General features: G+C 33.1%; 1 protein-coding gene across 2 annotated transcripts in view; it reads left to right on the top strand.

The window, feature by feature from the left end:
* The window catches only part of dip2cb (DIP2 acetate--CoA ligase C (putative) b), an 84,440-nt gene that overhangs the window by 26,755 nt on the left and 32,767 nt on the right, over positions 1-24,918 (top strand). For both annotated transcript variants that reach the window (XM_087241247.1, XM_087241246.1), the window contains exons 4-18: positions 1,831-1,956; positions 2,985-3,164; positions 6,307-6,441; positions 9,528-9,665; positions 10,427-10,546; positions 14,667-14,864; positions 14,941-15,032; positions 16,152-16,262; positions 16,876-16,999; positions 17,134-17,243; positions 18,136-18,238; positions 18,348-18,412; positions 18,532-18,625; positions 20,044-20,163; positions 21,943-22,057. In XM_087241247.1, coding sequence (XP_087097373.1) covers positions 1,831-1,956; positions 2,985-3,164; positions 6,307-6,441; positions 9,528-9,665; positions 10,427-10,546; positions 14,667-14,864; positions 14,941-15,032; positions 16,152-16,262; positions 16,876-16,999; positions 17,134-17,243; positions 18,136-18,238; positions 18,348-18,412; positions 18,532-18,625; positions 20,044-20,163; positions 21,943-22,057 — 1,831 coding nt within the window. The remainder of the gene's footprint in view (positions 1-1,830; positions 1,957-2,984; positions 3,165-6,306; positions 6,442-9,527; positions 9,666-10,426; positions 10,547-14,666; positions 14,865-14,940; positions 15,033-16,151; positions 16,263-16,875; positions 17,000-17,133; positions 17,244-18,135; positions 18,239-18,347; positions 18,413-18,531; positions 18,626-20,043; positions 20,164-21,942; positions 22,058-24,918) is intronic.

Raw genomic sequence — 24,918 nt, 5'->3', positions numbered from 1 at the left:
AGTTTATACAGTGGGGGAAATAAGTATCATGTTTTTATATATAAAACAGGGTGTCCGCGGGGTCTTTAAAAGTCTTATGATGTTTTACAGTAAATCTCAAAAACTAAATTTTAGGCCTTAATTTAAGTCCTTAATTTACTGAAACATTGTGTTGTAGGTCTTAAATTTTTTTATGCTGTGGACACTGACCTGGACAGATATTTGTGCATACATTATAGTTTAAAAAAAAATTTAAAACATGTTTTTATTTCATTTTAAAGAAAAGTTTACGTATACAACTAGAGCTTCCTTGTTTTGAGACATTAATTGAAATTTGTGCTGAGAAATAACATTTAATAATAACAAGTAATATTTTTTATTATTAAATAATTTGTATTATTGTATTATTAAATGTATTAAATTATATAAATTTTTAATAGGTCAAATTAAAAAGGAAATCCGCTTGTGCCATTTAAAAAAAAAAAAAAAAAAAGTCTAAAATTTCATTCATAGTGGTCTTAAAAAGTCTTAGATTTAATTGCTGAAACTTGCAGTAACGCTGTAAAAGGACTTTTTGATGATGGCAGCTTGAAGACCCCTTTCATATGGAGAATGAAGTCACATGCATTGCTCAGGTGTTTCTGAGAAAAATGGTGACTTGTTCAATACGTCTTTCCCCCACTGTTTTTCTTCTATGAAAACAGTCCAAACAGATTCAAACTTAATTTAGTTGTGTTTCATCATTAGATAAATCTATGATTTGAATAAATTTGTCTAATGATAGTTTGATTGAAGTATAAAAAAATATATAATTTTTCTTCCAATAATTAAATTTTTTTAATATTAAAATTTTACAATTTTCCAGTTTGTACTTGTATATGCATGTGCTGCTGTAGTTGCAAATTTTTTCCATCTAACTCGATAAAAAAAAATGTGTAATTAATTGTGAGAATGTATTATAAGAATTTTACATTTAAAGCAATACATTCATTTTAAACTGTTATAAAAAAAAAAAATTAATTCATTTTCCTTCGGCTTAGTCTCTTATTTATCAGGGGTCGCCACTGTGAAATGAACCGCCAACTATTCCAGCATTTATTTTTTGCGGATGCCTATCCAGCCACAACCCAAAGAGTTTTTATAACTCTTAGTTATAAAAAAAGCCTGATGAAGAGAACAAATATTGTCACTTGCTAAAATCCGTTCTCTGTCCCTGAAAAAAAATACATAAATTCAATGAATACAACTGTATTTAAGCTCTTTTTAAAAATAATGTAATATTATGTTAAAATTAATTACATGTACCAATTAATGATATAAATTAATGATATTGGGTGCGGCACAGGGGCTCTGTGGTTAGCACTGTCGCCTCACAGCAAGAAGGGACTGGTTTGAGTCCCAGCTGAGTCAGTTGGCATTTCTGTGTGGAGTTTACATATGCTGGATAAGTTGGCAGTTCATTCCACTGTGGTTACCCCTGATGAATGAAGGAACTAAGCCGAAGTAAAATGAATGACATTGTTTTAACTATATGTCAATTATATGCTAGAGAATATATTGAATATCATTGAAAAAAATACAACTGTACGTCTGTTGTAATTTATGTTTTTCGAAAGTTCTCGTGGATCTTCATCTGCACTGCAGAACATGTGGTTAGGCTTAGATGCAATCTGTGCCGCTGACAGCATTTCCTGTATAGATAAACCACTGAATAAATAATCTCCCTAAATAAATCTGTGAACAGACTTGAAAAAGCAACTCTATTGAACTTTATACATACATAAACATTAAGAAGCATTTCAGCATGATGCGCTCTCTATATGTGTGTAAACTCTCTCTCGCTCCTCTCAGATGTTCACTCAGAAGCGGTTCAGGCTGCGTTGGAGCGACACAGTGAGAGAAAGATGGCTGTGCTTTTGCCATCCAAGCGGCGCTCGCTCATTGGTCAAACCTCCATGGACACATACACTCCTCCAGGTGTGTGTGTACTGCTTTTGGTGGTTTACAAGCACAGAATATTGTATAATGACAAGATTATGACTTAGTTGTACTCTATTAAGGTGGCTTATGAGGACACAATTGATGGGATTGACACCCTAATTAACACTTGATCCCCTAAAGGACATCAAAACAAGATGTATGGTGTGTTTAGCCCTTTAATAGTGAGAATTTTATTTTTCTGATCAGTGTTTCTCAACCATGTCCATAAAGCACCACCAACACTGCATATATTGGATGTCTTCTTTGTCTGTCTCATCCACTGCAGGTCTTTCAGTCTCTGTTAATAAGCTGATGATCTGATTTGTGTGTGTTTGGTTAAGGAGACATAGAGAATGTGCAGATCTGGTGTCCCTCCAGAAACGTGGTTGAGAAACACTGTGTTTAATAATAATATTAATAATTAAAATAATAAAATGCATGCCGTACATTTGACCACCCCTATAACGGTTTATACCATTGTGAATGCATAATCGCGCCAATCAGTCTCAGAAAAAAATCATTCAGCTGTCTGAAACCAGCAGATCTAAAGCACCGATAGACATTGTAAGTGTTCATTTCTCTTGTTAAATAGGTGCTTGTATCTTCATAAAGCCTAAAAGTAATGTAAAAGTAGACACAGTTTGTGCTTACAGTAACCTCAGAAATAGCTAATAAGTGGTTACTGTAGGTCAGAATACACTATATATTTCTCGAAACACTGAACACTTCAATTCGTTTTATTAATACTTTCTAATTTAAGTAAATGCATACATTTAATTCACTGAAGCTTGTATTACACTTACTTACATTATTAAAAACTTGACCACTGCTTAATTGACATTCAAATTATGCTACAGGTTTAGTGTGATTGTTGGGTTTAAGGGTGAGGGGTATTATACTTAATAAAATACATTACGCCTATGGAGAGTCCTCGTAAACCACCAATACTAATATATGTCTGTGTTTTTGTATTTAAGAGGCCTTGAGTAAGAGTGTGTGTGACTGTTCTCTGTGTGTCTTTGCAGACTCGTCCTCCGGCTCTGACGCTGAGGGGTCTCTGGGGAGAGCAGGGGGTGTCAGTGTGGACTCGTGGATCAGCAGAGCTCTCCACGGCTCTCCCTCAACATCATCGTCATCATCGTCGCACAGCAACAGCTCTGCCAACGCAGCCCGACTGGCAGAGACCAGCATGCACACATACGCCAGTAAGAACGCAAACAAATGCTCACTTGGCGACAAATGACACTGAGATCAATTTGGGTCACTTTCTGAAATAAGCCGGTCAGATCTTTATGCACTACTCGCTTCATTTAAAAGAAGCATCTTACACTGTAAAAAAAATGCTGGGCTCCACAAGATTCCCTCAACACAAATCGATTAAGTTAACTTCATTTTTTAATGCTCAATACACTTAAATTTGTAAAAAATATTAAGTTATGCCAACAAAAACCTTAAGAATTGTGTTGTTTCAACCAGTGTTGGGGTTACGCGTTATAAGTATTCCACGCTATGTAATAATATTACTTTTCTAAAGTAACACATTACTTTTAAAAATAAGTAATATTATTTGAGTTACTTTAAAAAAAATTAACGCTAGTTACTTTTTACCCTGCTTAATTGACTTTTACAAAATATATTGTGGAATAAAAATTACCTTAGTCCGGTTTAATCACACACCCAATAAGGGTGCTTTTTTCACAGTAGATGAGTCAGTGTACTGTTCTAGTAACTAAATACCTCAGGATATTAGTTTATTTCGAGTCAGAGGGGTATCCAGTATGTTAGTACTGAAGACGCAAAGCGCTTCATGACAACTTTGTTCACTTTTAATTAACTGGTTCAATCATTTCATTGAGAAGATCCAGTTAAAAACAAACTATTTATTCACAAAGAAACAGAAACAACGGAGACTTGTTTTTTTGCAATGGATTTAGATATTTTTACAAGCGATTTCCACATTTGTTAAGGCCACGTGAAGCAATTTATACAATATGCAAAGCTCAAAGATTTATTTTGATTTGGGTATTTTTTTATCGACTTACTGTTCATTTTGTTGTTGTTAAACATTTTAAAGGTTAAAATCTGTTTTTACCTTAATATAAATTATTTCTTGTTAGTACTCTTAGGCTTTATTGCGGTCTTCATCTTAATGCATTGTGAATTTACTTAACTAATAACACAAAACATACAAAAGTATCAAACACATTACTTTACATCCTTTCATTAATCTGTATATACAGCATGTATAGTTCTGGACTCAGAACGTTCTCAAAATAGAATTTTCTACTTACAGTTAAGTTAGCTTAATATTAAACACATAAAACAGTTAAGTTATCCCAACAGAAACCTTAAGGATTGTGTTTCAACCAGTGTTGGGGGTGACGTGTCTTAAGTAACGCACGTTATGTAATATGCAATAATATTACCTCTCCAAACTAACGAGTAAAGTAACGCATTACTTTTAAAAATTTTATTATTATTTGAGTTACATTTAAAAAATGTAACGAGAGTTACTTTTTACCTTGCTTAATTGACTTTTAGCAGATGAGTCAATGTACTGTTCTAGTAACTCAATAACTCGGGATATTTGTTTATTTTGAGTCAGAGGGGTTATCCAGTATGTTTATCCTACATTTTTTTAAAGGAAAATGAATGTGTAGGTTATACAGGTGGTTGTTAAATGCAGAGCTTTTCTATAAAAAGGTGTAAAACACCTGCAAGTTCTAAAAGAGATCAAACCTCAGCCAGGGAAGGAAAAGTAACGTAAAACTAATTCAAAAGTAATATAACGCATTACTTTCTATAAAAAGTAACTAAGTAACGCAATTAGTTACTTTTTTGGGGAGTAACTCAATATTGTAATGCATAACTTTTCAAAAGTAACTTTCCGGAACGCTGGTTTCAGCTCATTTTAATTATGTAGTTTGAAAAAGGAGCAAAAGTAATTTTTTGAGTGTATGTTTTGAAGTTACTTTCTTTATTAAGATCATCTTATTTCAGCCAATTAACTTCTAGTAAATATTTTGTATTTGCCCAGCCTATTTATCACAATCAGCTTCTAGCACTCAATTCATATACAAATACTTTTATAATGCAAAAACATTCTGCTTCTCATTCTGAACCAGCACAGCCAGTTATAAAACTGCACTTAGCTCACATTAGCCAATCAGTTGTATTTAGCCAGTCAGCTTCATAAGCTCACTTTAGTCAGTTAAATCTGTTTGGCCAGCTAATTTCAGCCAATTATCTTCTCACGCTCAATTCACTTCAGCCAATCAATTCTGTTTGCTTGACTGATTTCAACCAGTAAGCTTCTCACGCTCAACTCACTTAGTCCACTCAGTTCTGTTTGTTAAAATTCATATACTTATCTTCTAAAGCTCACCTATCTTCAGCCAGTCAGTTTTATTTGCTCAACCAAATTCAGCCAATCAGCCTTTCACGTGAAGTTTACTTCAGTCAATAAATATTTACACAGTCAATTTTGTCAATCACCTTCTCACATATAGCTCACTTCAACCAATCAGTTATATTGGCTTGACTCATTTCAGTCAGTCATGCTCAACTCTCTTTGCAAATCAATTAATTTTGCTCAACTTGTTTTAGCCAATAAGCTCTTTAGGGTTAGCCCACTTTAGCCAATGTAAAGTGGCTGTTTGCTCAATTAATTACTTTCTCATGCTTAACTCATGCTTTTTGACCAATTTCAGCCAATCAGCTTGTCACACTCTAATTTGAAATAAGCATTTGTCGCATCTGATCAATGTCTCTTTTAAATTAACGTTCATTCTGAGATCATCTCATATCAGCCAACCAGCTTCTCATGCTCAACTACCTTCAGTTAATCAATTGCTTAAACATGAATTTGGCTTAGTCCCTGATTTAACACAGTGCAATGAACCACCACAGTTGAATAAACCACCTATATTTTACACAGCCTTCTAGTCTTAACCCAGTTGTGGGAAACACCCATACACTCTCATTCACACATTCACACACACACACATTCATTATACACTACGGCCAATTAAGTTCATCCTATTCACCCATACCAAATGTCTTTGGACTGTGGGGGAAATTGAAGCACCCGGAGGAAACCCACACAGAAATGCCAACTGGCCCAGCTTGGGCTCGAACTTGCTGTAAGGCGACAGTGCTATCCACTTAGCCACCATGCTGCCCCGTTCCTCAAACAATTTTAGCCTTTTAGCTTCTCATGCTCAACTTCTTTTAGCCAATAAACACCTCACACTAAGCGTCAGCTTCTCGCGTAGAAAACCGATATTTGCTTATATAGTTCTTTTCTGATTGCTATAGATTAATCTTCATGTTTCTCTCTCTCCTCAGTTGGTCCGATGTCTCATCTGTCTCTGAAAAGGCGGGGATTAAGAGAAATGGGTGTTTCTGCTGAGAATGGAATAGTTGTCAGGCATTCCAGTGACTACCATTCAGATCGCCCTTGGTCATCTCTGGATTCAGAGGGTCAGTGTTTCATGATTCTTTAGTGTTCAAATTGATAATCACCAAAGGTAAATAAAAAAAAATCACCCAGTAAAGGAAATGCTGTCGTAATGTTCTTACTCTTATCTAGTTCAGACAGAATATAGTGGAATGTATATATTTGGGAAAAAGGTTCCATTCTTGCTATTAATAATCTTCCAGTGTTCCCACACATAGACTATACTTAGGCGGGCCACACAGGTATATAAAAGACCGCCCAAATATATTTAGTGACATGTATTTTTTATTATCATCCTCTTTTTACACTTTTTTTGTATCCACCCAATAGCCAAACATCCACAATCGATAGTGGAAAATCTCCTCTCGTCCCACACATTTTCTACTTCTTGTTGTTTGTTTAAGAACTGTCAACACTCTCACAGACAGTCTCATGTACTCTACAGACCTTCATTGACGCTCTTTTTTGGGACTTAAATATGCATTTGTCCGGGGTTTCTAAATCTCCGAAAATGTCCAGCATTTCACTTTTGGTTTCGCCTTTTAAGCCGTCGTCATTTTTATTTTAGGCCCGGTTTACTTTCACTTGATTTCGCAGCTAACAGTGCATGCACAGCCGCAAGAGCGAGAGAAACATTATATAATTAATTCTTTAATATAAACAAATCAGATAAACTTTTCTATTCACTCAGAGAGGACGAAATTACATCTAAACTAGCTTCAAAATGTTTGTACACCGTTAGAAATGGTTAATTAACTCATTTGCCTTATTTAAATCTACACTTTTTATTCTTGTAATTATGATTTTTTTAGACATTTTTATTTCATAGATGCTTTTATTCCTTTAAGTCATTTATTTTTCATTTGCTGTGTATATTTTTAATTTGATGATGTTAATGTATTACGTATTTTATACATATCTAACATGCTTTGGCAATACTGTACAAAATGTCAGCAGCAGATTTTACCTGTCAGTGTGTGCACATGGCTCCTCGATAGAATAAAAGTAAAACAAATAGTGGATTTCTTTTTTTATTTCAACAGTCTTAAAAAAAGAACCCGAAATAAAACCAAAAAAAGGAACAGTGTATAATAAATACAAATATTGTTAAAAAACACTTTAACCATGTGCCGTGGGTAAAAGGTGTTTCAATCCGGCTACCACCGCAAGTATATTTCAAACCTGTGGGAAGCACTGTCTTCTTATTGTGACTTTTGCTTTAATAAACTCCTAATAAGCTGATTATTAATAGTTATTAAAGGGCACTATTATGAAAAACATTACTTTTATAAAGGTTTAAACACTAGACCAACTGTGTGGCAACAGTCTGTGAATATAACCAGTTTCTAATGGCAAAAGTTTATTAATTTTATATTTTATAAACACACTTCATATAAACAGTTTGAAGAAACATTTTGAATGACATTCTCCTTTTGTATAAGTCATCAGAGGGGGAAAACCCCACCCACCAGTGATGATCTCTCCCTTATAAGCATAGAATGCTAGTCTTGTTTTTAAATCTGCCACTATGCTGACACATGGGCATTTGTAGCTTCACCTTCTTCTAAAAAGAGCACAATCTCATTTGGATTTAAAGTGACAGTCACCAAAATGTCACAGTTCTGATAAAATCCTAAAAGGGTCAGTTTCAAAGAGAAAAAAACATTATTTTTGGGTATTTTGACCTGAAACTTTACATTGACATTATACACCGTAAAAAGCCCATTCCCAGCCACTAGACTTTCCTGACAGGGTATTTGAGTGTGATGGAGTGTCAGAATGTTGCAGGACTGCTGTACAGCAGTTATTATTATGGATTATAAATTATATAGTTTTTATTTTTGTGTTTTTCTAAAGCATGACAGTAAAACACGAATGCGGTTATGAATGTATTAAAACGTGTTTGTTTGTTGTAAAAATTCGTAATAATTACAAAAATAAAAATTTGTGGATCTCCTTACCTCCTGGTGTAACTATTCTGCCGTTGTGGCTGGTGTATTCGGGGAAATTTTCTTACCCCTTGGTTTCGAGTGTGTTCCTGAAAAATCTTTGTTCAAAGGGGTATTCACCCCTTCCCTTTAGCTCTACGCCTTCAAGCCAAAGAGAATTGGGACACCCCTACCCCTTGGCGTGAATGCTCAAATCGAGGGGTAAGGGGAAGGGCTAAGGGGTAGAATTGGGATTTGGCCTAAATATCCCTCGAAAACATTGTAAACGGATGAAACGTACGAAAAAGTTGACCTCCCCTCGATTATCAATGTATGATTTGCACACTGCCTTAGGTAGTAGTTGGGCTATGATATTATGGTATAACTGGTATTATGCAGAAAGAAATCATGCTGATATCATACAAATATCTTAGTTAAAGGCAGTTAATTAAGCCAGTAGATAATAGTGAGAATTGCTGCTTAAAATAAAGTGCTACTGCATTTTGTTTCCATGCAAAGGAAGTTTTTATTGTTTGTTTAAAATACCACAGGCTGTGGAGTAATAAAGTATGAACAAATCTTCCTTTTGAGTGAACTGTCCCTTTAAGATAACTGTGCACACAAGGGTTAAAGGGGTAGTTCACCCCAAAATAAACATTTACTCAACATTCACTCCTTTATGAGATTCCTTATTCTGTTGAGCACAAAAGAAGATGTTTTGAAGAATGTTGGAAACTGGTAACCATTTGCTTCCATAGTAGGAAAAACACATACTATGGAAGTTAATGTTTAAAAGCTTCCAACATTTTTCAAAATAGCTTCTTTTGTGTTCAACTGAACAAAGAAAATCAAACAGATTTGTGAAAAGTAAAGACAAGTAAATGATGACAGAGTTTTTGTTTTTTGTGCACCATTCCTTTTATTTAGCTGTGCATGCATATTCATATGAATCTACTGGTGTTTTATCAACAAACTATAGATCAATGTAAACAACGGTCTTTGATTCGAATGGAAAGGTTTGAAAAACAGCACTGTTTGATACGTATACATCATTATTGTTATTATATGTGCTTTTGTATCTCATTCCTTACAAATAATATGGAATCATCAAATCTGTTAGGTAAATGAATTGCTGTATGCTACTCTGCTCAAGAGTTAACATGTTTGTTTGTGTACTGCAGACAGTCTGTCGGCTCCTCCTGACATCACTAGCTACATGCCAGACTCCGCCCCCATTTTGGTTCATCGTCCACAAATCGCCATGATTACCAGACCCCCGCCCAAATATGGTAATGCTGAGCTGATGGAGACAGGAGATGGTGAGTGGGGCTGTTTTGTTTCACGTGTTCCTGCAGTGTGGAGGAATTTCAAATGACAAAACAAACACTATTTAAAGAGACAGCTCACCCAAAAGCGAAAACGTGCTCAGCATTTTACTCACCCTCTAGTACAGTGGTTCTCAAGCTTTTTTCATCAAGTACCTCCTCAGAAAAAAATGGTCTCTCCAGGTACCACCAAAATGAGCGGTGTTGAAATACAGTAGCGTAGTAGGCCTAGGAAAGCAGCTACAACTCTGCACAGTTAAAAAATGTGGCAGATTACCTCAGAAATATAGTCTATATGTCAAATATGACCTATTATATACATCATTTTTGATAAATTTTGAAATGTGTGTAGCATGTACATGACATATTTCATTCCTCCGCATACCACTAGAAGGAAGCCTGCGTACCACTAGTGGCACATGTACCACAGTTTGAGAACCACTGCTCTAGTGTATTTTACACTGTGTAAGATATTTTGAAGAATGGTGGAAACCAGTAGCCATTGGCATACATGGTGAGAAAAAATACAATGGAAGTCAGTGAATACTCTTAAAAAAAATTCAAGAATTTAGCTTTGTTGTACTACAAGTGATGTAGTGTAAGTAAATGTTGACAGAATTTTTCATTTTTAGCTGAACTATCATTTTAATACTACAAAAATTAGTTTATCCTGTTGTTATCATCACAAAATGTATGTAATAAATTTTGTTATGCTTATTATATTGCACCTTATATATGATTGTGTTTGTGTGCAGGTGTTCCTGTCAGTAGCCGTGTGTCAGCAAAGATCCAGCAGCTAGTTAATACACTAAAACGACCAAAGCGAAGACCTCTAAGAGAATTCTTTGTGGAGGATTTTGAAGAACTTCTGGAAGGTTTAAATGTTTTCCTTTTTCTGTGTGTCCAAAGGTTTTTATTTTGAATATTTCTGCAAAAAGAATGAGCACATATATACTGTATAACATCAGTTACAAATCATAGAACAATACACATGTATATATGCAAAACATTAAAGGTGGATCAAAACATTTAATGAAAGTTTTCCTAAATGTAAAATGTTAATTGAACAACACTAATATTTGTATAAGCATAGATTAAAATATTGATACATTTATATGTTTATTTATTCTACTATTTATTTATAATACAATAAAATTATCTTAAGTCACTTTAAATGTTGACCACTGTACATATCACATAGTTGTTGCTATTATTTTTATTTTTACCAGTGATAAAACTGTGTTTAAATGATTTCACTAAAAAGTGTCAGAATAAATTTGGTAAATACATCTCATTGCAATAAATACTAAATAAATCAGTGAAGAAATACATTTATTAGTTTATTTATTAATACATCTATTAGTTTACTTATATTATTTATTCATAATACAAAAATATTGACTAATAATATATCAAATATTTATTTTTTATTAAATAATTTGTTTAGTTCTACCAGTCATAAAATTATTTAAATGATTTAATTAAAAACTGTCAAAATAAATTGTGTAAATACATCTTATTGCAATTAATACTAAATGAATCAGTAGAGAAATACATTTATAAGTTTATTTATTAATACATTTATTAGTTTATTTAATAATACATTTATTAATTTATTTATTAATGCATTTATGATTTTATTTATTAATATATTTATTAGTTTATTTGTTAATGCATTTATGAGTTTATTTGCTAATACATTTATTAGTTTGTTTAATAATACAATTATTAGGTTTATTATTGTATTTATTAGTTTATTCATAAATACATTTATTAGTTTATTTGTCATATTATTTATTAATACAAAAACTTAATTTTTTGGCCACTTCCAATATTGACGGTATATATCAAATTGTTTTTATTTATTTATTTAAAACCAGTTTCAGTTTGAGTTTTCTTTATTTTTGTCATTTAAAACATCACAATAAATTGAAATGCAGGACAAAATTCTGTAGCATCAGACCCAACAAAAACATAAAAAAACATCAAACACTATAAAAACTTAACTTAATAAATAAGCTTTTATAATTTCATAAATGTGTAAACGTATAGTTATATAAAATATAACCCAATTTAAAAAAAATCTCAGACAGTAACTATTGCAGAGTTTGCAAAAACTTTTTAGCCACTTCCAATATTGCCTACTGTACATATCAAATAGTATTATTTATTTATTTTTACCAATCATAAAACTGTATTTGAATGATTTCAATAAAAACTCTTGGGTTTATACATCTAATTGCAATTATCACTTAACAAATCAGTAAAGAAATCACTGTTTTACCATTGTATCACTAAAATTTTACATTGTAAAATTATAATAATTATAATTAATATAATTAATTCATTATATTAAATGATAATAATAAAAAATAAACAATAGTGTTTTTATTTTGATGGAAAATCTCTTTTGTGTACATCAGATTTATAATCCGTCATAATACATGTCATTATAAGCAGGTTGCATTTTCAAATGCATATTGTAAGAGACATATTCACTGCAGTTGTGTTTGTGGGGAGCCGTGAACTCAACTGAACCACTCAGAAACAATGAAAACACTGTCATGAGCTCTTCACATCAAAACATCACAGTCACATCACATGACAGATTTATATATTTAAAACACCCTCTTTATGCTTTGATAATCACGTTTAAATATATTGCATTCTTAAGCATTATTTTAGGGAGTTCATATAATATTGCTGAAAACGTGCTTTCATATACTAATAGACATTAATTTGGTATTTTACCAGTGTTAATTTTAGCCTCTGCATGCACCGGTTTATAAAAACTCTTCTCATTCTACCATAGTATTAACTGCCAGGTCAAAGGTCTTAAAATTCATTACTCTGCACTGAATGGAATTTAACCTAGCTATTTTTACTGAGATCCAGGTGAAGCTCTTAAAGGGATAGTTCATTTAGGAATTACAATCCTGTCATGGTTTACTTGCCCTCATGTTGTCTTTCAGGACATTAAGTAAATAACGACACAATTTCATGGAATAAGATTTCATAATGAGTAGATTATGGTGCTAGCAACACTAAAGTTGCCGGTTCGATTTCTAGAGAAAGCAAGAACTGAGGAAAAATTTATCACTTCAGCATAGTGTCCAAGTGTGACTCACTTTAAAAACCAGTATAAGAATATGGTTTTCCGAATGTATATGGAAGAAGAACAGGTTTGATTGATGTTCCTATGGTTTATTTAGTTAGTGTATTAGAATAAAAATGAGATGATGACCGAATCATGGTGTTAATTTGATGACTATTGTCGATATTATTATTTATTGTTATGGATTGTTATTTTTAATTGCTCTAAAGTGGAAAAGGGGTTGGAATAATTACTGCCATGATGACAGTAAATAATATTTTAATAGATATTTTTCAAGACACTTCTAAACAGCTTAAAGTGACATTTAAAGGCTTAACTAGGTTAATTAGTTTAACTAGACAGGTTAGGGTAATTAGGCAAGTTATTGTATAACGATGGTTTGTTCTGTAGACTATCGAAAAATTTAGCTTAAAAGGGGCTAATAATTTTGACCTTAAAATGGTTTTTAAAAAAATTAATAACTGTTTTTATTCTACCTGAAATAAAACAAATAAGACTTTCTCCAGAAGAAAAAATATTATCAGACATACTGTGAAAATTTCCTTGCTCTTTTAAACATAATTTGGGAAATATTTAAAAAAGGAAAATAAATTCAAAGGGGGGCTAATAATTCTGATTTCAACTGTATATGAGTTACAGTTATTGTATTTTGTTGTATTATTTTGCTTTGTAATTGCACACTGTAAAAAAGTGTTGGATGTCACATGATCGATTTGTGTTGAGGCAAAATGAAGGAATTAAGTTAGCACTCACTTTTGAGGATTTACACCTACCTAAATTTAAGCAGTAACATTTCTTGACCTCAGTGACCTAGAAGCAAAAAATAGATCTCATTGGAAAGAAGACACTTTGAACTAAATTTCATGCAAAAAATATAAAAAGTTATAGATTATGAAGTAATGAGTAAGCAAAATTGTACTGTTCAATATTAGTTTTTCCACATACAAACCCATGAAATCAGCCATGTAATATATTTTATAACATATAAAAAAATACAAAATGAGATCTCTGCTAAAAGTATTCCAGGACTACATCTTTGGCCTTCTCTCCCTCACGGTCAGGGGCATTTTCTCAAAAATGACTTTCCCAAACTAAAACAGTAACAGTTGCTGAATAATTTGATCCACATTCACAGTTCATGTATCTTTGAAAAGAAGAAAGTTTCGGCATTTCTATCCATCGTCAGAGTTTGTAATGCTTAAAACGAAAAAAGTTATAGATGCTTAAGTAATGCAAAAAAAAATTGCACCACGCAAGGCAAGGTGTTTATTCATATAGCACATTTCATACACAGTGGCAATTCAAAGTGCTTTACATAAACAAGAATAAAAAAGACAAGTTTGAAAACATAAAAAACAAACAATAAAATTATTAAAAACAGATAAAAACAGATTTAAATGAGTTAAAAAAGGTTATAAAAGAATGAAAAAGAAAAACATAGTAGTGCAATCTGTTGGACGTAGCACACTCCAGACTCCAGAGTCACACCAAGATTCTTGACCTTATTTTTTGTTCATCACTAAACTTTTTAATATTTCAGATATATTAAGTAAACAGATATATGAAATTAGTCCTTCAGCAATACAGAAAAGTAATTAGTTATTAGTATTTACAAATTTAAGTGGATTTAAAATAATTAAGTTGTCCCTCCATAAAAACTGTGTTGTTTCAGCTCATTTTTTGTATATATATATATATATATATATATATATATATTTTTTTTTTTTTTTTTTTTCAAAAAATAATAGAGTGTATTTTTTCTGCATTTTTATCTTTTACATGTTCTAAATAAGTCTAAAGAGCTATGCAAATCACTCTTAAAGGAAAAAATGCATTAAAATGTGTTTGTAAATTCTTTTCTTTAATGTTCCCGTTTGCAGTGCAGCAGCCTGATCCGTCTCTGCCACGCCCAGAAGGGGCGGAGTCAATCCCCATAGAAGGAGAGGAGTTGGACAGACTGAAAAATTGCCCCGCCTCCCTGGAAGCGGCTCTCCTGCGCTGGGGAGCCATTGCACCCAAAGCCCCCTGCCTGACCACTACACACAGCAATGCCAAACAACCGTACACACTTACATATGGTACACACATTCATAGACAGCAACTTGATCTTATAATATTGGTTATGTGTGGATTTTAATATGTGATTGTTTGTAGGTAAGCTTTGGTCCAGGAGTTTGAAGTTGGCCTATAACCTCCTCCATAAACTGGGATCCAAACAAGAGCCAATTATCCATCCTGGAGACCGGGTGAGTGGTTGTATTGTATAGTGTTATATGTTGTTTTAAAATGTACAGTATGATTGGCTTTTGTCAGCACCAATAGTCTAGTGGTTAGTTCGTCAACACATAACGTTTACGATGACCCAAGTTCAATTTCCGGTTCAAGATCCATGTTTCCCTCTTTCTGCTCCCAATACTTTCCTGTCTTCACTCTCCACTTCCCTTTTTAATTTTTTTTAAAAATGTATTAAATTATTTTATAAATAAATAATTGGCTTTTAAAGGAAGCATTAAGAGGCTTAAAAACAGCAGTAAATATATTTATAATTTTAAGAAAACATTTTTTTTTTGTCGTATATTGTTTAATTTTTTTCTTCTTTTGAATTTTATATTTACCTAACAATCTTGAAAAAAAATTATCAAGTTTTTTTTTGTATTTAACAGCAAATTTATTTAACAATAATGATTTTTAGAAATCTTTCTTGAGCACCAGGCTAGAGGGATTTCTGACGCATCCTGTGACACTGAAGGCTGGAGTAATGATGCTGAAAATTCAGCTTTGTCTTTATAGGAATAAATTATATTTAACGTCAACCTTTACAATTAGGTTTAATTTATTTACTAAAATAAACTAATAATACATGAACAACATTTACTTATGCAGTATTGAAATCTAAATTCATGCTTGTTAACATTAGTTAATTCACTGTATACTAACTATACTATCTATACTAACAAGAACTGACAATGAATAACATTATTTCCATGAATTTACATTAACAAACTTTAATAATTACTGTAATAAATGTTATGTCCATTGTTTGTTTGTGTTAGTAAATGCATTAACTAACATGAACTAATACAGCCTCATTGTAGTTTCACCTTTTTAAAAACATTTTAAAATAGAAAATGGTTATTAACAAATCATAATAATAAAAAACTGCATTATTACTGTTTTTACAATCTTTCATCAAGGAAATGCAGCCTCAGTAAGCATAAGATGTCGTACAAACCACAAAACAATATCATACTAATTTTCGAATGTTTGAACTGTTCTAAATAAGTCCATTATAAAGACACAACATTATACAGATTTGTATTCAAGAACTGGTGAAGAATAAAGACTGTGTGTGTGTGTTTCTGCAGGTAGCATTGGTTTATCCTAATAGTGACCCAGCAGCGTTCATGGTGGCGTTTTATGGCTGCCTTTTGGCTGAAGTTGTTCCTGTTCCAATTGAAGTACCACTTACAAAGAAGGTAACTTCTACAGCAGAGTCTTTTTGAAATATTCACAAGAGCTGCGTCCCACACTATTTACTTATGCACTTACACACTCAACAACATCATATATGAATGTAGCATCGTCCCAAATGGAACACTAATGTTTTTTTACTAAGTGGAAATCCAAACCGTTTCCCAGATGGCATTTGACGGTTGCCAAATTAGTGAAATAAATGACCAAAGTACCAAATAATACCTGCCATGAGTATGACCGCATTTACCACCAGGAGGTGCTTTCACAATCCAAAATAATTGAAGTTATCCAACATGTATGCCCGATAGCTCTGCCCCTTCTGCTACATTAGCAAAACTGCTGTCGTTGAGGGCATAAAATGTCCATCATTCCACTCTTCATTTTACCGGCTGAATGAGTGCATCATACGGGTAATTAAAATGAACTTATTATTATTAGAGTTTTCAGCGTGAACGCACTATTTATACTACAAAATGGCGTGGAAAAGTGCATAAGTATGCGATTTGGGATGCACCTAAGATCTAATAGTTATTGAAGGTAATATTTCAACAAAATTATTATTTTTCTTTTACAAACACTTGGCTGAGGTGTGTCTTTCTGCTCTCTCCTCTATAGGATGCTGGGAGTCAACAGATTGGGTTTCTGTTGGGTAGCTGTGGTGTAACTGTGGCGTTAGCCAGCGATGCGTGTCATAAAGGTCTTCCTAAGAGTGCTAGTGGTGACGTCATGCAGTTTAAAGGTCAGACACATCATCATGTTTGTTGAAATCACCTGCACATGATAGAGAAATGTGCATATTTTATACAGTGTATATGTTTACATTGTTACTAATTTGCATGCTTGTGTTCTCTGTGTGTGTGTTTGTTTGTTTAGGTTGGCCAAAGTTGCTCTGGGTGCTGACTGACTCTAAACATTTATCTAAACCCCCTCGGGAGTGGTTTCCTCTAATTAAAGATGCCAACAATGACACCGCATACATAGAGGTAAAACACACTGCCATTTCACCTCAAATTCATGTCTTTTTTTGTTTATGTGTATTGAATATATGATCATGTATCACAATATGATCATATTTTTAAAATAATGTTCTTTCATTAAAAAGTTTGAGGTTAGTAATATGATATATTGTTTTTTTTAAAGTTAATATTTGTGTTCATCATGAAAAAAAATCATTTAAATCATAAACATATAGTACATATATCAAATTTTTACATAATTTACAATAAGAGCATCAAATCAGCATATAATATGATCACAGGCCACTTGAAACAAATGGAAAAAAACAACTTTATCATCACAGGAAAAAAATAATTTTAAAATACATTAAACTAGAAAAATGTTGTTTCAAATTGTAAAAAAAAAAATTAGATTTTTTTTTACTACACTGTAAAACCCAACAGTCAACTTTATCAAATGAAATGAGTGTAGTTAACTTAAAATTTACTGCAAGTTAATTCTACTCATTTGAAAAGAGTTTTGAACTCAGTGTTGAAGGTAATGAGTTAATGAAATACCTCACTACTTCGACTTAAATAGAGTAAGTTCACAGTACTCATATAGGTTAGATTTTTACTTAAATGGTTTGTTTTAATCGGTTTCCTCAAAAGGTTTTGATTACCTTAACTTTTTGGGTTTTACAGAGTGTTTTTTCTTTACTTCATTAAACAATTGCACCCTCGACAGAGAATATGATTTCATCCAAAACCAAAAAAAAAAGCCTCACAGACTTCAGTCTTTTAAACAGTAATGAATTAATAATGCATTATGCAATTTAAATATATTATATTGCTTGATATGCGAGAGCATCTGTTTGTAATTCACTGCCAATACAATATCATCACATTTACATTTTGTGTTTGTGTTGTTGATTTACAGTATAAGACCTGTAAGGATGGCAGTGTGATGGGGATAACCGTGACAAGGATGGCGATGCTCTCACACTGCCAAACTCTTACACACACCTGTGGATACAGTGAAGGTAAGACACAGAAAAATATAATTACACACACTCAATTAAATTGTCCTTGCAAAACCTGTATAACTTTTTTTTTTTTCATTTCTAAATGGTTCGTTTGTGTTTGTTTCAGCTGAGACTGTGGTGAACGTGTTGGACTTTAAAAAAGGCATTGGCCTTTGGCACAGTGTTCAAACGGTAAAATCACTGACTCACTTTAAATAATCATTTGGCAGATTACAGCTTGTTTACACTGGTTTTTATTTTTGTTTTTGAAAAAGTGAATTCTCTTTTTTTTTCTCTCTCTCTCTCTGCAGAGTGTATTGAATATGTTACATGTGGTCAGTGTTCCCTATGCACTTATGAAGGTGAATCCTCTGTCCTGGATCCAAAAAGTCTGCCAGTACAAAGGTACTCAAACATACTCCGGTTTATACAGATTTCCTTGCTATACGCAGGGTGTACTCACACTAGGCTCGGTTGACTTGAACTGTGCCGGGGTGTGATTGTGCCTGATCCCTCCTCCCCCGGAGAGCCTGCTCTCACACTGTGTTTTTTCCTTCTGAGCTGGAGCATGCTTTCATCATCGATTTTGCGACTGTTCTGTTTAACAGGAATAGAAGCGCTCTCGCTCAGAGCAGCAGAAATTGATTTAGTTATATTGTTTTGTATTATTTTGAGTTGTTTGAGATGCAGTGACAGACTGTCAAATAATTTGATACAGAGCTTTTGATGCTCATAAATTGTCATGAAAGTCCTCGTGTTGCAGCTATTAGGAGGTTTGGTGAAGTTACATTGATATGCAAATATTTTACAGCAACTGAACTACCCCTAAACATAAACACAATAGAACAATTTTTAGTTTTTTCCTTTAAATAATTTTGATTTTGGTCACACTTTTGTTGGTCTGTTTGTTGAATTTAAGTTACATTGCATCTACATGCCAACAAATTCTTGTTAGATTATATGTATATAGGACTGTTAGGTTGGGGTTAGGGTTAGTGTAAGTTGACATGTACTTGCAAAGTTTCTTATAATCAGTTAAATGTCTGTTTAGCAGCAGTATTAACAGATATTAAGCAGACAGTCTACTAATACTCAAATGGACCTATAAAATAAATTGTTACCTTGATTTTTTTTTTTTTTTTCCCCTCCCACAATTTAAAAAATGTCAAGTCTACTGCCTAATAAAGTAATGTTTTGTTCAGTGGTTACTGGTGAAACGACTCTTTTAGTTCTCAATAGCTACTGTCAGATTTCTGTTTACATTTTCAGTCAGATTGTCTGCCGTTTTTATTCAGACTATAGACTGGTTTAGACAAATGCGGAAGGTAGCCTTAGTTTTGATGTAATTTTATCATTAAGATTTTGAATGTATAAAATAATGTTTGCAAAAAAGGTTTAAACCTTGTTTGAGGGGGAAAATGTCAATAGGTGATGAAAAACATCTCAAGTTGAAATTTGGAGGGACTGTTTATTTTATTTATTTTACTCTTGTTGTCCATTCATTAAAAACCTGATAGCAGTATTTATAGGACATGTGCTGATTATAATATGCAGATCACATTCTGTGTTTGTCCTGTCAATCGCACTATCATTGTGAATTTGCCCAAGGTTTAGGATTGTACAGTGAGAAATATCAGCGTAAATTTAACTATTAACTACATGTTAATTAATGAGCAGTGTAACACATGTTGAATCAAATAACCCAGGAATTTCTTTTTTTCCAGGGTTTAGAATGACCCAGCGTGTGTGAAAAGCCCTATAGTGTCAGATGCAGTATAACTATTCTGGTTAATAATTAGTCTCATTTTCCTTTGTGTATTCAGCTAAAGTGGCGTGTGTGAAGAGCAGGGATCTACACTGGGCTCTGATGGCCCACAAAGAGCAGCCGGACACCAACATGAGCTCATTGAGAATGCTGCTCATCGCTGATGGGTCGAACCCCTGTGAGTATGTCCATGACCTATCGAACGAGTGTTGCCAAAAAAACAAATCACTGTTAGACTTACCTAAACAATGGTAAAAGGATAGTTGAGCCAAAACTGAAAATTCACTTGTGACAAACTGTTAAACACAAAAGAAGACATTTTGAGAAATGTTGCAAACCTGTAACCATTGACCTCCATAGTATTTTTTTCCTATTTTGAAAATCAGTGGTTACAGTTTTTTAACATTTTTCAAAATATCTTCTTTTGTGTTCAACATAAAAGGAAACTTTTAAAGGTTTGAAACCTGACAGAGTAAATCGTATTGGAAAAGGCTAACTATAGCTTTAAGCACAGTTTTATATTGTTCCGTTGTATTTATTTGTGGTATTTGGTTGTATTTAGTTTTTTTTTTTATAATTAATTTCTGTTTGCTTGTCTTCAATTAATTTTTTATCTTTAGGTTGTGCTTATGCTTTCTTCTCTAATAAAATAAATAATTTATTATGCATTTATTAGAATGCAAAATGCCATATGAATCATCATTTATACTTCTTTATGTCAATACAATAAAAATGTAAATATTATATTATCATATTATAACAATGAATATTTGTTTAGCTGGACAAGTAAAAGCGTAGGCTGGTCAATGAAAATCTGAACAACTGGCATAAACGCACCTGTAGTAACAGTTCTTTGAATTGTGCCATGATTGAGATTTTTAACAGTGAAAAATAGAACGTTATTCCAGAAATACAGCAATATTATACATTTAATGAATACTGTTGTGATTTTTTTCCCAGTGGTGTCAAAAAAAGGCATTGAGTATCAGTATTTTTAAAGTGTCATACACTGTAAAAAATGTTGGGTTCCACACAATTGATTTGTGTTGGGACAACATCAAGTAATTAATTTAACTTATTAGTTTTTACAAATCGAAGTACACATAACCTTATTAAATTACAAATCAATTATGTAGTCCTCCAGAGAACCTCAAGAATTGTGTTGTTTCAGCTCGATTTAAATAAGTAGTTTGAACAAACAGCAAATTTCATTTTTTTTGAGTGTATCGAAGTGAAAAAAACACCAGTATCATGACAACACTATACCAAACCACCTAAAGTGTGTAATTTTTTGTAAATTCACTTAAAGTATATGAGAAATTCCATGCAAATGTCAACCTTTCCATGAATAAATGACATTTTTTACCAAAATACGGAAACCATTTCTAAGTTTTTGTGTAAGCAAGTGTTTTAAAGCACTTTAGAAATACTAAAAAATGTCTCTGTCAGTGTTTCTAAACTATTATATTTGATTTACCAAAGTCACACAAGTGGCAATTTCACATCGGTTGTATCCATTACGAAGAGACGGCACATCCATAACGATACTTTTTCCTCATAGATGCAAAAATATTAAATAAAATAACATCATTCATTTTTGTTCTATAGAGAGACATATTTTATTCTTTTGATTATCATTATTTCTTTTGAGTTGTGCAGTTTAATTTACAGAATTTCTACAAAGTATGTTACTGCAAACTTGATTACTTTTTTGTCACATTCGTAACGTATGTTTATTTTTTCTCATGTAAAGTACAAAACATGTTTACAGATTGATATTTTTCTGATTCCGTAACTCTGTGGTCAGTTGATTTGGAAAATGTAAACAGATGTTTCAATATAACATTAACATATACTTTCTATTTGATTTTATGTTTTGAGATTTTAGTGCAAATGTCATATCCATAACGCTGGAATTGCTCATATACAGTAAACTTTGTCTATCTTTCTGTCCCAGGGTCGATATCCTCCTGCGACGCGTTCCTGAACGTGTTTCAGAACATGGGCTTGAGGTCAGAGGTCATATGCCCATGTGCTGGTTCCCCCGAGGCTCTAACCGTCGCTCTGAGGAGGTATAAACACACACTCGCACTCTTATTTGCCCAGGAGACTCACATGTGCTGAGGAATCTGTTTTCAGTTTAAACTCATTAAAATGGGAGGTTCTGTCTTGTGGTCGCACATTACAAACAATATAACCAGGCCCGCGCACATTCATACACGCAGAACTATTAAGAGAGACATCTGACTTAGTTTTTAACGTCATCTTAACTCCTGCTTCTTAATCAATCATTAAAATGCATTTAATTGTATTTGTGTGTGGTCTGAGTTTAAATCGTGTTATCGTACCAGCAGATGGATATTACTTTAGGGTTGCCAGACTTTTCCATATCGCCATGAAGTCTGGGTTATATCGCCAAGAATTGCTTTACTGATGTTTGAAGTTATCAACTAGTGTTAACTTTAATATGTGCCATTTAGAGGTTGGTAAATGTGAAATCAGATACTAGGCAAAATCCTAAGTCAAATACAGCAAGTGTTATTGTACTGTACTGTTGGATATTTTTTGCAAGACCGTCTTTATCATATCTAGTTTTTCCTGAAAACGGTGCGCTATAGCATTGTGGAATAATTTGATTTGAAAAATGTAAAAAGTTTCATTAAGTCAACCAACCTGAATAGACCCAATTTATTATTATTATTTTACTGTTTTTGTGTGGTTTGCATTAGAATGGCTTTGGAAAATTGATTAATGCTGTGAGTAAACAAATTATGCCTATTTATGATGCATCTTTATAGTTCTGTCTATGGAGGTCTGAAGGATTTTATTAATTTTGAGAAATTTTGCAATTTTAATTAGCACATTAAGTTGATCAAAATAGCAGTTGAAAAAAGTTAATTAGACTAAAATTATCTTGTCAAGTAAAATGCTGTTTCATACATTTACATTGAAGTTTTTACTGTTTAATGATACCCTCACCGGCCACTTTATTAGGTACACCTGTCTAACTGCTTGTTAACGCAAATTTCTAATGTAAAAATTTTCTCACATGGTAGCAACTCAATGCGTTTAAAACCGAGCATCAGAAAGAGAAGGGTGATTTAAGTGACTTAGAGCGTGGCATGGTTGTTGGTGTTAGAGGGGCTGGTCTGAGTATTTCAGAAACTGCTGATCTACTGGGATTTTCACGCACAATCATCTCTAGCGTTTCCAGAGAATGGTCTGAAAAAAAGAAAATATCCAGTGGGCGGCAGTTCTGTGGGTGCAAATGCTTTGTTAATGCCTGAGGTCAGAGGAGAATGGCTACTGGTTTGAGCGGATGGAAAAGCAACAATGACTCAAGTAACTACAATCGTTACAGTCCAGGTATGCAGAAGAGCATCTCTGAACGCACAACATGTCAAACCTTAAGGCGGATGGGCTACAGCAGCAGAAGACCACACCAAGTGCCACTCCTGTCAGCTAAGAACAGGAAACTGAGGCTACAATTTACACAGGCTCACCAAAACTGGACAACAGAAGATTGGAAAAATTTTGCCTGTTCTGATGAGTCTCGATTTCTGCTTCGACATTCGGATGGCAGGGTCAGAATTTGACATCAACAACATAAAAAGCATGAGTCCACCCTGACTTGTATCAACTGTTCTGGCTGGAGGTGGTGGTAATGATATGAGGGATATTTTCTTGGAACACTTTGAGCCCAATAGTATCAATTGTGGATAGTGTCAACACCACAGCCTACCTGAGTATTGTTGCTAACCATGTTCATCCCTTAATGACCACAGTGTACCCATCTTCTGATGGCTACTTCCAGCAGAATAACGCACCATGTCATAAAGCACGAATCATCTCAGACTGGTTTCTTGAAAATTACAGAAAGTTCACTGTACTGAAATGGTCTCAACAGTCCAATAAATCACCTTTGGGATGTGGTGGAATGGGAGATCCACATCATGGATGTGCAGCTGAGAAATCTGCCACAACTGTGCGATGCTATCACGTCAATATGGACCAAAGTCTCTGAGGAATATTTGTAGTACCTTGTTGAATCTATGTCACGAAGGATTAAGGCATTTCTGAAGGCAAAAGCGGGTCCGACCCAGTACTAGTAAGGTGTATCTAATAAAGTGGCCGGTGAGTGTAGTAATTATAAGATCTATTTCTTGCAGCACCAAATAAATATTTAGGGAAATATCAATCCAAATGTTCAATATACACTTTAATGTGTTAATATGATTAATATCAATGTCTATTTATAATTTAAATGATATTTTAAAATCTAAATAGACGCTGATGTTAATAATATTCAGTGTTACTTGATCTTTCAGAAATCAATTTGTTATGCTGATTTAGTGCCTCAAGAAACATTTAAGATCATTATTGTTAATGTTAAAAAAGATGTGCTGCTTAATGCTTTTGTGAAACTATGATGTGTTTTTTTAGGATGTTTTGGTGAGCAGACGGTTTAAAAGAACAGAATTTTTGCATCTCTTTTACACCTTTGTTTAAAGGTTTTCAAATTGAACTTTTATTAAGCATAAACACACTAAATCAACATATAAAAGATAAATATAAATTTAAAAATAAACAAAATAATATGAATTTCATGAGATATTTTAACACATTCAGGGGTATTTATGCAAATTTCAAAAGTGGTGGTAGACATCACACAATGAAAATACCTGTATTACACCCCAAGTCTAGGGGAAACAAAAAGGGCATAATAAACGAAGAACAAACAAATGTGTTGGGGTGGTGGATTTCCAACCAAACTCACACACTCAATTGAGAGTATATATGAAGATATTTATTATAGAAAAGTAGGGTTTATATAAACGAGCATTTCGTCAGGGTGACCACAGGCCAAAATAACAAACAAAAGAATCTATAAAATAAATCCACTAAATTACCTATTACTATTTAAAGAAACATA

Source organism: Danio rerio, chromosome 2 (genome assembly GCF_052040795.2).
Source record: "Danio rerio strain M-AB ecotype USA chromosome 2, GRCz13ab, whole genome shotgun sequence".
NCBI lineage: Eukaryota > Metazoa > Chordata > Actinopteri > Cypriniformes > Danionidae > Danio > Danio rerio.
The sequence above is the reverse complement of the archived record's forward strand: the minus strand, read 5'-3'. Positions and strand labels throughout refer to the sequence as shown.